This window comes from Aplysia californica, unplaced genomic scaffold (assembly GCF_000002075.1).
Source record: "Aplysia californica isolate F4 #8 unplaced genomic scaffold, AplCal3.0 scaffold00434, whole genome shotgun sequence".
In the NCBI taxonomy this organism is placed as follows: Eukaryota; Metazoa; Mollusca; class Gastropoda; order Aplysiida; family Aplysiidae; genus Aplysia; species Aplysia californica.
The window spans coordinates 164,227-177,937 of NW_004797704.1; the positions used below are offsets into that span (position 1 = coordinate 164,227).

The window sequence follows — 13,711 nt, forward strand, 5'->3', positions numbered from 1 at the left end:
GGAGAGAGAGAGAGAGGGGGGGAGGGAGGCGTAACACGTCTGGACGAGATAACCAAACCGTTCTACCATCGTGAGATTTCAAGTTCTGTGCTCGGGTCGGCAAGGACGGGAGTCGGAAAGAAGATGAGTGAAGGAAAAAGGGCCTTTCCCACACCATATAAGCTGTGCACGAGAGACATCCAGTTATAGCAACAGTTGCACCGCTTGTTTGCGATACAGCTGGCTACTAAATCCTCATGCCCACTAAGACAAAGACAGACAGACAGACAGACAGACAGACAGACAGACAGACAGACAAACAGACAGACAAACAGACAGACAGACAGACAGACAGACAGACAGTCAGACAGACAGGATTAGACATAATTATTTCTTTAGCGTAAACAGACGTTATTAGTTTACTCACCATAAATAAAAGAGTAATGTTACAAATGAACGAACGTAATAATAATGTCATAGATTTTTATAGGTGAACATGTAGAAAAAGGAAAGATAAGCAATACACGCATTATGTCTTCTCGTGGAACCTGGAGAAGAATCACAGAAATCGATGTACAGAAACAATAGACAAAAGTGGAGGGTGTTTGTTCGTTGCCTATACCCTGGTGCGGGGTGAGAAAGGCAATGATGATGATGATGATGCATTATGTCTTGCTCTTTCAGATCCACATCTGCCCGCAGTATTAGAGGAAAATGACAGCTACCAGGCTCACGTGGAGGTGAACCTTATGGATCAGAACAGAACGATGGAGATAGACGAGTACCTTGATTATGATGACAATCAGGGGCTTCTAGTATTTTATGAGAATGGAATGTCGTCCCGAGTAATCTACAACTACGAAGTCAACGAAGTTTATTCCATTAAAGGTACACTCGTCAAGAAAATAAATTTATTTTATAAATTACTGTGCAAACTATTTGTGACATTTTGATCAAACTCTGAGAATGTTGGTTCGAAGAAGGAACATCGGCTCTCGGGTTTGCCCTAGGTAACCATGATGTAAGTACAACAGTGTGTCTCGCCATTACAATTTATTTACAGTAGTGGGAATGTGAGTGGGTGGTTTATTGAGAGAGAGAGAGAGGGGGGGGAGAGAGAGAGAGAGAGGGGGGGGGGAGAGAGAGGGAGAGAGAGGGGGGGAGAGAGAACGAGAGAGAGGACGAGATAGAGAGAGAGGGGGGGGAGAGAGCGAACGAGAGAGAAGACGAGATAGAGAGACAGAGAGGGAGAGAGGGAGGAAGAGAGAGGGAGGAAGGAGAGAGAGAGAGAGAGAAGGGGGGAGGGAGAGGGGGAGAGAGAGAACGAGAGAGATGACGAGAGAGATGACGAGATAGAAAGACAGAGAGGGAGAGAAGGAGGGAGAGAGATGGAGGGAGGGAGGGAGGGAGGGAGAGAGAGAGAGAGAGAGAGAGAGAGAGAGAGAGAGAGAGAGAGAGAGAGAGAGAGAGAGAGAGAGAGAGAGAGAGAGGGAGAGAGAGAGCTGGTTGTCACTACTTAAAAACAAGGCAGCCCCTTTTGGGCTTGTATCTTTTTTATCTAATCTTAAATTGTCTAAGCTAGGTATATACTGTTATCATCATCATCATCATCATCATCATCATCAATGGGAACAATGGCAATTCGAATGGATTTATTTGGATCATCACCATCACCACCAATGCCGTCGCCGTCCTCCTCCTCCTGCTCTTCCGTTATCATGTTTAAAAGACCCGAACATCACCATACTCGTTGAATCTTATTCACCACTTTTTTCTTCTCTTTCAGAATTGTCATGTGTGGTGAAAAACCTCACGACCTACCCCCTCAATTTTTTGTTTGGGTTACAACAAGGAAGCAAAAACAAGAAACACATCTTTGGAAGTGCGTCGGCTCTCAGGTTTGGCCCAGTCAACCATGATGTAAGTACAACATTCTGTCTCTACATTTATTACCCTGGTCAACACCCGTTTTGCAGCATTAGGGTTAATGTTATATTGTTCTGATCTAGTTTGGGGTTGATGGTTTCAGAAATGACATCAGTTTTTGCGTATCACGTCTTTTCAGTCACTATAAGTGATTTATCAATAGTACATGTAGTTGCATTGTTTTGCACTGTTAACATAATAAAACACAACTGTAGTTTCTCATGTAGCCCACAAAAATACAGCCAAATGACGATCCAGGGTAATCCCTAAAGACCCCGATGAACGACATAGTTGGCTTACCAAACAAACTTTTGGTTGCTGATGTCACTGAAAACATGGGAGTGTGCGCCTACACAGATTTAGCAATGTAACAAAAGGATTGAGAGAATTCAGCAGAAGGGATACAAATGTTTGAAATTTCCCCCTTTCAAAAGGATTCATCGACTGTTGGAGCCAACTAGAAGCAGTTCTGCATTTTTATGTTAATAGACGTCGCGGTGAAATCAGGTGCTCGTCAAAATAATAAAATCGAAGAAAAAGGGCAATTTTAATCAAACTTTTGGTTTTTAGTTCAACATCTTTTACGCCCATAAAAACACATTTCCTTGTAAATATTACTGGTAAAAACGTTGAAAAAAGGCTAAAAGTATGTATTCTTTTAGCTTTCAAGGATTCTTAAGCTATTGAAAATTATCAAACTTTGGCGCTCATTTTTTTGTTAACTTTACCACTGAAATCAGGCAACCTCACCTGCTTCAATGGCAAAGATTTAGACTTCTTTTCAAGATAGATTGGTATTTTTTCATTGAAGGCACGCAAATGAATACGCCTTCAGATGATACCAATACCTCAACATGCCTAAAAATTGACGAGTGACTGATTCCACTGATTCGTGACGCAATACATTTTGGAAGAAAAAGCAGGGCACAGAAAAATCTCACTGAAAAAAACCAAATGAATTAATCGGCATTTCTTTTACAGCAAAAAAAGGCGTTCACAGACATCTGTTCTATTAAAAGAAAAGAAAAAGACGAGCAATAGTTGCATTGTTGTTAGGTCAGAGAAGGCTAGATACTCCCAAGTTTCCAGTGACACCAGCCACTGGAAGTTTGTTTGGTAACCTTGAACCTGTGTTGTTCACCAGAGTCCTCGAGGAATCCGTAGATTGTGATTTTCTCCGCACTTTTTTCTCGGGCATCGCCATTAATTATTGCATACTGAAAATTTTCTTCGCATGGGTCTCTTAAAAACTATCCGGTTACACGTTGTCTAGTGTTTGCGGTCACTCGCTTGGAACACTATAGATGCGTCATGAGGGGTAATTTTATATTTTCCCAAATTTGCATTCCTAAACCGTTATTCTATCATTTTGCAGTCGAAAAACAAGCAAAAAAAATGCATTGGATAATAACAATAATCGAGTTTTCTTTACATGCGTAAGTGGCAGTTTTATCATTGGTTTTATCTTCATCGATCATTTTCTCAAAAATGTGTTTTTTGACACACATAATAATATGCTTATAGCTTTTTTTTGGTTTTTCAAGGAAATCAGATGGATCTTATTTATTGTTTGAACTTTAAGTATAACAATTTGTAAGTCGTAATTTTCATGTTTCATTTCTGAAAGTTTTTGTGGAAGAATGTAGAATGCAAATTGTATTGCACAAAACCCTTCATGATTTTTATCCAATAAAAATCAAAATGATTGTTCTATTAAAAAGATCTTCTATACATTTTAAAAATCATGTCTTGTAGTAGATCTATCTGCCTGAAAAGTTTCTACTCATTTGGTGTTTAAAAAAACAACAACAAAAAAACTAACAACAAAAACAACAACAAACAAACTAACGAACAAACAAGGAAACAAATTAACAATATTTATCTAATGTCAAAAAAAATCTAAAATAACCACTATTTTTTTAGCTATCTCCCCCCCCCCTCCCAATATATACACACATTTTTGTATTTTATGTGGCATATATCATATCCTTTAAAGAAAAGCTTCAAGCACTGAAACACACCCTAAAACAAGTAGTTTTGAATTTGAGCTTATTTACCAGCACACGCCCTTAATAAATCAACGATCTACGTCTCTTTAATGCTTAATAAACAAAATAAGCCAGCTGCTTGTCATCCACGTGATTCATGACATATACTAAAATACGAATCATTTTCCAAATTAGAACATGCTGAATGTAATACGCGACACTAGCCTAACAAAGAAGAACATTCATCACACTTCTTGTCATTGTAGCCAGACGTACAGGCCGGCCTATCGGCCCACCAATGCTCTTATACCGGGTGCCCACTGCAGGTGGACCAGATCAGGTTGGGTCAATTAATGGCAGTTACAGTACACAATACGTATAGGCTCGGTGTATTATTGAACACAAAACTTTAACGTTCACAACACAGCCATTTCCTTCCATAACGGCTTCAATTGCCGACTGCAACATACATGTATTGTCGTTACTGTGGTGAGAGGTTCTGGAATCCTACAAAGATAGTGTCGCTTGCTTAAAATAAATGTATCAGTTTCAGTTTCTCCAACTCTACACTCTGCATTACGGTATTCCACAAGCATGCTATAGCCATGCAAAAATTCGATTGTTTTATAAGGTCACGATCGAACTCGGTCGAATTTAGTAGAAGTGTGCCATGATGGTAGCTTTTGTCCTTACATGGAAGACCATCTGACTTGCCCAGACTGAATTCGACTTAATATGATTGGAGTGCACTGGGTATTACCAGTAAAGGTGGCTAGCAGGCCCATTGATACAGTAAGCATCGGAAGAGGACAAAGAGAGAAACAATAGAAAGAACACTTGGAAGCGAAGCATATGTTCATCATCATCATCATCATCATCATCATCATCATCATCATCATCATCATCATCATTGTAAACAGGAAGGAATAAAAAAGGGTTGAGACTTGTAGAATTTCCAGGAAAATTTTGTAAAGGTTCAGCGTTTCGCCCGACCACTGGCTTCATCAGGAACATACAAAATTAATGTAAGGTCTAGATTCTAATGGCCACACTAGCTATAGTAACCAAAGTGTGCGCATCTACGTCACAGTGCCAATAAGTGCGATAAACACAAATCGGAAAGACCAGAGAAAGGGGAATGCTATAGCAAGAAGTGGTATGGGTATAATTATAATATGTTATGTATAATAATATGTACCGCTATTAAGTTCTTATTATTATTAATGTAAAGGTAAAAAGCAGCAGCAGCAGCAGCAGCAGCAGCAGCAGCAGCAGCAGCAGCAGCAGCAGCAGTAGTAGTAGTAGTAGTAGTAGTAGTAGTAGTAGTAGTAGTAGTAGTAGTAGTAGTAGTAGTAGTAGTAGTAGTAGTAGTAATAGTAGTAGTAGTAGTAATAGTAGTAGAGGCATATATCTACATGTGGAAAAGAACTTTAAAAAACTTTAAATTCCACACAGGTAGGAAACTCTAGTCCGCTCGAAACGAGCTCAAAGCCGAGGTAGAAAGGCACAAGTTAACTCTGTCCGTATTTTTTCCACCCCACTGTAAAGACTAATCTTCTCCGCATTTGTTCACATCTGACATAGAAGAACATGCTAGTTTAATCACATCATCATCATCATCAGCATCATCATTATTGTTGTTGTAAGTTTGATACGAAAATAAAACAACAAAAAGTTGATGGAGACGAGTATTTCAGAATTTTGTTATAAATATATTCGAACAGCAACTGTGAGAAATTTGATATGAGAATAAGCACATAAAAAACAGAAGTCATAAAAGTTGGTCAAAATCATAGTTCCCTGAATATTCATGTCCATCACAAAAAACTAAAACGTGTCGAGAAGTTTAAGTTATATTGGGGCATTTTCTCTCGAGAAAACAGGTCCTTAGATAGGAGAATAGTAATACGAACTCAAAAGGCCAACACTGTCACGTTTCGGTTCACATTCCTTATATCTTATTCAAACATCTCAATGGGCACAAAGAAACAATTAAATCACTTCAATATCTATGCCAATATTATGCTACAAGTGCGAGACCGGGACATTAAGTAATCCCAGTGAAAGCAAAATCACTCCAGGCAGGATGAAATGTCTCCGCAAAACCCCAAAGACCACAAGGAGTGACGGGTAGAAACTTGGAAGATATAAGAGCCACCAGAAACGAATGTCACCTAGCCAGCCACGAGAGCCTATAACACCAAGCATTCAGACGCACGCTAAAGATAGATTGAGGGAAAGGGAATCCTGAAAACAATAACTTCCCGACAGTAGAGCTGAAGTGTTGGCCAACCATAGAAAACTGTATCTCTCCTAGACGCCTAGCGGCAACAGAGGGTGAAGAAATAAAAGTTAGTAAGTAAACAGTATAGCATATACTCATGGAAGAAAGAAAGTGTGCAGAGAACCAAATATTGTACTTGCAAATATTGTACTTGCCAACCAATTTTTCGTACAGGTATTGGGCAATGATAAAGATGGTATTTTATGTTTAATGTGCGCTGATGACCTAAGTCTTTTTGACGACACTGTCAGAGGTTAACAAAAGAAAATCAATATGTTATATGATTTCTGCATTATTCTTTCTAGCTATTGCTCAAGTTCATGCAACGTTTGGTGTTCTTGTCAGTTCTCGCCAAGACTGGTCTTTATCCAGGTGCATTACATGCTGCAGTGATGCAGGACGCAATCTATTCTGGAGATTAACGCGATGGATGTGTCGCTCTTGTTTCTACATTTTGATCAAAGGTCTACCACTTTTAGGTCGAACATTCGTCGTTTCAAACACCCAGACATATGGCCAAAATGTCCAGTCCAATGCTGCTTCTGTGGACATTGAGCATTTGAGCCACATTTCTCTTTGTACTTCCAGCTTGGAGCATTCCTAACGCTTGTTTTCTATCATTTTCTGACAAACGTGGCCCGTTTTACGAGTAATAGCATACATATCACTGTATTTTACGTTTTTCGATACAAACAGACGTAAAGTAAGTGAATCTTAGACTCAAGTTCTGAACAAGTGTAAAATTAATCGCATTATATGAAACCTCTTTTATGGACATTGCATTGGCTTCCGGTTGAGAGAAGAATTGTGTACAAGTTGGCCATCCTATGTCACAAACGTTTGAATGATAATGCACCATCATATTTATCAAATCTGTTAAGACTGTACTTTCCAACTCGCTGTTTAAGGTCATCAGCTGATAAAAGAAATATATTTTACCATCTATGAAACTTAAAACAATGGGTAAAAGGGCATTTGAATACCAAGGCCCCAAGATCTGGAATGTTTTACCAAGTACTTTTAAAGAGATCAAATCTTTTGATTCATTCAATGTCAGCTGAAATTGTTTCTATTTTTGAATTAATTAGATGAATATTTGGAGTGATTTTCTTTAAGTCAGAACACAACGTTTTTATGTTACTGTTGTACGCTGTACTGTATTGTAAAGCTCCCAGAGCCTGTGTACTTTAATCAGGTTTGAGCGCTATATAAATGTCATTTATTATAATTATTACATTTAGAGAGAGAGAGAGAGAAAGAGAGAGAGAGAGAGAGAGAGAGAGAGAGAGAGAGAGAGAGAGAGAGAGAGAGAGAGAGAGAAACAGACATACAGGTAGACAGACAGACAGACAGACACAGACATTGACGCACATACATACATATATGCATACACACACATACCCACATCCATCCATCCATCCATCCATCCATCCATCCATCCATCCATCCATCCATCCATCCATCCATCCATCCATCCATCCATCCATCCATCTTGTTCATCTCCGCTCCTCTTTTTTTAAACCCTTACTACCCCCCCCCTCCCCGCCCCACCCCAACCCCCATACACTCACACACACACACACACACACACACACACACACACACACACACACACACACACACACACACACACACACATACCTTTGGTGTTCCAGGTGTACAGTGGCACGGATGTAATCCGAGGGATCGACGTCAACAAGTGGTCAGTGTGTACAAACTGGACCGGGGCTGTTGGCAAGATAAGAGTCGACTATTTTTTCTCCAGTAAGAATGAATATTTGTAATGGTCATCGCCGCTACCAGTTGGCTCTAGCAGTTGACAGATGTTTGCATTAATTTGTTTGTTTGTTTGTTTGTTTGTTTGTTTAGTATAGGGTTTTACGGCGCTCGCAACTGCATAAGGTCATATGAGCGCGCGGAACACACCTAATACTTTTTCGTTGGTAGGAAATTTTGAATTTTGCCCGGGTGGCGGCCGAAGCCTACTCTTATCGATTTTAGACCACCAAGGGATCTTTAACGTGCGCAACTTGCACACGGGCCCTCCGAGATTTTTCGCCCTTGTCCGAGAAGGCTAGGTGTAGATCTTTCCTACCAGAAGACCAGGGGTGTGGCAGAAAGACAGCAGTTAGGAGGAGCCAAGGAGTAGCAGTAGAAAGGCTGCAGAAAGAGTCAGGAGCCCAGAGGAGGGGGCAAAGGAGGTGAGGGGGTGGGGGCAGAAAGTGGAAATGAAAGCAGACAACAGAACGTTGCTAGAGATCAGGAAAGGAGGTGAAAGGAGACAATTTTAGAGAAGAAAATTTTTTGGTCGCTACCCGGAATCGAAACCGGGACCTTTGAATGAGAGGCCAACACCTTACCTCTAGGCCACGAGAGCCCCCGCATTAATTTCATCCAAACTTCTTACAAGTAAAATGTAATCTTGGGGACATAAAGTTAGTTAGTAAACCTTTAATATCAAGAAAATTAATCGATGTGTTCGAAGTTAAAAAGATTTCAATTAAAAAAAATTCAACCAAACTTTGGCAAAACGCAGAATATTACTTTTTGAAAGCGTTCAGCCATAGGGGTGTGATTGACCCGTTCTTGTTTCAGAATAAGGACGGTAAGACCACGGCAGTCTCATCAGATGGATATCTCAATATGCTGAGAAAGTGTTGGAGAAGTTTAAGGAGGAGAAAGTGTTACGATGTAGAAGCCTTGTTCTAGCGGGAAGGGGCCACATCCTACACGTCACGGGTGGCTCTTGTATGGCTGCAAGACAGGTTTGGGAAACGCTTTAGGGTGCATGCAGACCAAAACCGCGAGCCGAGCTATTGCCGCTCCTCGCCACGGTGCGGTTATAAGCGAGTAGCTCTAGCGTGCACACCAAAAGCTGCGACAGCTAGATCTCACGACCGCTAGCTGTTAGTTAGCCCGCAGCTGGATGAAAGCGTGTCTGTTCACACCAAAAGCCACGTACTTAAACACATACGAGCCATATGCTAGCTAGTAGCTTGCGGTTAGTTGGGCAGTGGGTGCTACATAATGTGTAGGCCTACATCAGTTTAGTGCTGACAACATAGTTAGCACTCGAGATGAACGGCATGCCTGTTTGTTGTAACATTTGTTGGAACCATCAGTGTATCTGGCGCCTATTTTGTATAACATGTACCCATCGGGCCAACAGAAAAAGATCCCATGCCCAGTGCCATTTTGATGTAAACAGCTATACTCATCACACTAGTATGTTCATAACTGAGTTGAAACTACAGAGGAAGTGTCTAGGGTGAGACAATAAACTGCATTCTGTCTTGAGGGCGCGATGTTAACTGCATACCCGTCATCATAGGCAGTATACCTGACGTTAACACGTCCTTTCCTTATTTTTTTTCTTTTGTCCAGCAACCAGTTCCTGGTTTCCTGTTCTTTTCTCCTGCCGTGGTGCTTAAATGATCTGTGCTTATGTCGATGGAATCATTAAACCCAAAACTAAAAACAAACAAAAAACCAAAACATTTTCTTGCCGGATTGACCCTGTCTTCAGGGAATTCACGAAATCAAAACACCGGCTAAAGCAGTACTCCTTTAGTCCAACACTGTCCATAGGGCTCGTTGATTCATCATCATCATCATCATCATCATCATCATCATCATCAACATCATTGTAAACAGCAAGAAAAAAAGGGTAGAGACTTGTAGAATTTCCAAATTTTATAGGGGTTCAACTTTCATCATCATCATCATCATCATCATCATCATCATCATCATCATCATCATCATCATCATCATCATCATCATCATCATCATCATCATCAGAAAAGAAACAAAAGCAACAACAAATTAATAGTAGGTTCTGCCGAAAGCAGCATCAGATTTTGAAAAATGACCATAAACACAGTGGTATAACAGGAAAAAGGTATATGTAATATTTTACGTTGGGTGAATTTATTCAGTGCGTGGAAGTGGAAATTATGATAAGCGCGACCCGATAAGCCTATTTTTAGATCTGACTTCGTCGGAAGATCATGGTCACGGCGAGGCTCGATTTGAGCGGCGATAAATACCCAGATATTTTCCGCCGCTCGTACCAAGCCGTACGCGAGCATGCGGAGCGAACCCATTCTTTTCGTGTGCACACTCTATAGTAAAGAGACAATATTTTCGCGGCGTAGCTACGATTCAGGGGCGAACTGTTTCACGGAGACTGTCCCTGTAATAGCACTATCGGTTGGTATTTGGCATCAACTGGCTTGATGTCTGGGACTCCAGTGTGTTGGACACAAACACAGAGGAGTGATACTAGTTGTCCCAGTGTTGTTGTTGTTGTTGTTGTTGTTGTTGTTGTTGTTGTTGTTGTTGTTGTTGTTGTTGTTGTTGTTGTTGTTGTTGTTGTTGTTGTTTGTGTAGTAGCCTATCCCTTCGGAATGTTTGGAGCCCCGAAGAGCGTGCTCTTCTCCAGGGCCACGACTCTCCTGGGTAACGGGTGAGGCAGTCCAACCTGACCATCATCATCAATGATTTATTTATAGAGGCACAAGCCATCCATGTCCAGGTGCTGTTTTAACCTGCAGTCCAACCTCCCTGAATCCTTCCCAAAGAGATGCCACCACCGGACCTCCGTGGCGGGGCATCTCTGTTGCCAGAGCTCCAAATCTTGGGGCTCCTCGCTGCACAATGGACTGATTGAGACCAATCTTTTGTCTATTCTATTTTTGTAGGCCCACAGCCCAGAGAAGTGACCATTCCTGATTTTTGCCAGTAGTGACTGGTCGCCGCGGGACTTAATTTGAGCCTCCCGTTTTAAGGACATTCCCCTCTATATTTACTTTGTCCGCGCATGGGATATCGGAGGGTCTGTTGTGATCCGTTTCATCTGAGCGCATACACTTTCATATGCGATTTGGTGTCCAGAGCCCGACAGCGCTGTTGCCTGTTTGGCATTACTGTCAGCGAGATTGTAGCCGAGGATCTCGCAGAGACCAGGGATCCACTGAATCATGGGTTTAGGTGTTGTATCATTTATGCGTGGTCGCCTTTGGATGAGGGATGGGGATGTTCCTACTTGTGCCATACATAGCGATTGACTGTCAGTAAAGATAGCGACCGAATTGGATGCATCACACTGTTTGTCGATCCAGACAATAGCCATTTCTAAGGCCCCCCTCTCTTCCCCGAAAGAGCTCGTGAATAGAGTGCCCTTCTCCCTCAGTGTCTCGACAACGGTCGGGTTGGACAGGTCCCCCGTTATGATGACGACCCCAGACCGCCATCCGTTGTTCCTGCTCTAGCCGAACCGCCACGGTAGATATTGTACTGTGCACTAAGCTCTCGTGCGCGACAATGAGCAGCGCTTCGGATTTTCACACCGGAGTCACTCCTTCCGCTTATGCCGTACAAGTGGGTGAAAACGATATCGGGGTTGATTCCCCGTTCCCACGGCCTTGTTTTGAAATAGGTAATGGGCCTCCTCTCGCAGTTGAACAGATGTGGGCTCTTTTTGCTGAGTTCTTAGGCCATTTTTCGGAAATATGGGTGAGGTAGACCTTGCGTAGGTCGTCTTTCCTCCATCCTCATTTTAATTGGGTGACAGCGCCGAGCATCCTAATTTTCTGTGTGGCCTTAGCTATTGCTGTCTCAACCTGTTTGCTGAACGTTAGCCTGCGGTCGAGTGTGAGTCTTGCGTGGGGTTTATACTTAATTGTCGAATTATTGATCGTGATGCATGGCTTCCATCCCGAGTCAGATGTTGCGAGCGTGAAGAATGTAGTCTCGCTCTTCGAGCCGTTTAGCGTGAGTTTCCATCACGTACTCCAGTCAGCAACGGTGTCCATCGCTCTTTGTGCCAGACTTTCAGCGTCTTGTGCCATGTGTGATGAAGCAAGGATAGAGACGTCGTCAGCGTAGAGCGAAATTATGAGATCATCCGGAAGTAGTTACGCCAGTTCGTCGATATAAAAGAGAAAGAGGATGGATGCCAGGACAGAACCCTGTGGGAGGCCTTGGCTCATTTTCCTGTTCCTACTCAGTATTCCGTTGAATCAGACTCTGGCTTGACGATTTCAAAGGAAGTCATTCAGCCATAGAACGTATTTATCTGGGATACCTCTGTGTAGGAGGGTGTGAAGTAGGCGTTCGTGCCAGACCATTTCGTATGCCTTTGAAAAATTGAGGAGGACGAGTACCGATTTTTCCTTCTTTTGGAAGCCATCGGAAATCTTCGGCGTAATTCTCAGGATTTGGTCTTCCACGGCTCTTCCCTTCCTGAAGTCAGCCTGCAGTTCGGAGAACCAGCCGTTCCGCTCGGCCATGGCGTACAGTCGTTCAGTTACCATTCTCCCCATAACTTTGATGACACAGGATGTGAGGCTTATCGGTCTAAACGACGTTAGTTCCGATGCCGGTTTGGCGGTCTTGAGGAGGGGCATATTGATTGCGTCTTTCCAGAATTAAGGGAGCGAAATGACATGTTGAAGATGGAGAGCAGTTTCTCAAGCGCTTTGGGACCCAGGTTTTTGAGGAAAGACATAGGAATGTTGCCTCTTCCGGGTGATCCTCAGGACTTCATCTTTGCGATGACATTCCTCAGTTCCGCGATAGGGAAATCGGATTGGTCTGCTCTTGGGTTTTTCAGTAAGCATTTTAGCCGCTGTTGTTGTTGTTGTTGTTGTTGTTGCTGCTGCTGTTGCTAATGTTGTGGTGTGGTTATTGTTGCTGTATCAGTAATGCAAACGCTTTTTGCTCTTCAATCAAAATCGAAAAACAGTTATCATATGTAGACTTCCTTTAAATGTATTCTCCGATGGTAGGATGAAACACAATTAAACAATGTTGGCGTTATGGTGCACTCTAAGCAGCTGTCTATAAATAGCGTCATCCCGAGAAATATTGTCTGCTATTTGTAATCTCTGCTCTGTTGTCAAGCATGTCAATTTTGAGATGCTTCACCGCATATACTTTTTAGACAAAAACCGTAAAGCAGTAGGTTGTGCTTTTTAATTTCAACTGAAAGAAATTTGAAAAGCGTAACGCTTAATACGGGGTGCCCACTACGGATGGGATCGGCTGATAGAGACGATCGCCCGACTCGATCGCTTCAAAAACAAACGTGTTTGTTTTCAGTTCCAGGCGATCGAGTCTGGCGATCGGCCCGATCCAGCCGTAGTGGGCACCCCGTGTTAGGGTAAAGTCACACTGCGGGTGAGGCGAAGTGGCGCGGGCAAAGCAATGAAAATTATAAATGGAAAGAGGTACTGAACACACCAAGAGCGGCGAATCGAGAGGGAGGGCCGAATTATTTTGGCTGGAACGACTTGAAATGTACTTATGTCTGCACGCAGTAGACGCTTGCGTATGCGCACAGTATTGAAAGTACGCTAGACGCTAAATCAGCCCACATTTAGTGACGAGAAACGATAACATCGATAGTTATTGTTAAACAAGATAAACTTTTAAAAAGCAAAGGGAAAGTGAGAGATAGAGACAAAGATAAAGATAGAGACACAGAGAGAGAGAGAGAGAGAGAGAGAGAGAGAGAGAGAGAGAGAGAGAGAGA

General features: G+C 42.3%; 1 protein-coding gene across 1 annotated transcript in view; it reads left to right on the plus strand.

Moving 5' to 3' along the window:
• LOC101857428 overlaps window positions 1-13,711 on the plus strand; it is a 70,463-nt gene that overhangs the window by 1,887 nt on the left and 54,865 nt on the right. The window contains exons 2-4 of the mRNA XM_035971421.1: window positions 664-867; window positions 1,766-1,899; window positions 7,833-7,941. Coding sequence (XP_035827314.1) covers window positions 664-867; window positions 1,766-1,899; window positions 7,833-7,941 — 447 coding nt within the window. The remainder of the gene's footprint in view (window positions 1-663; window positions 868-1,765; window positions 1,900-7,832; window positions 7,942-13,711) is intronic.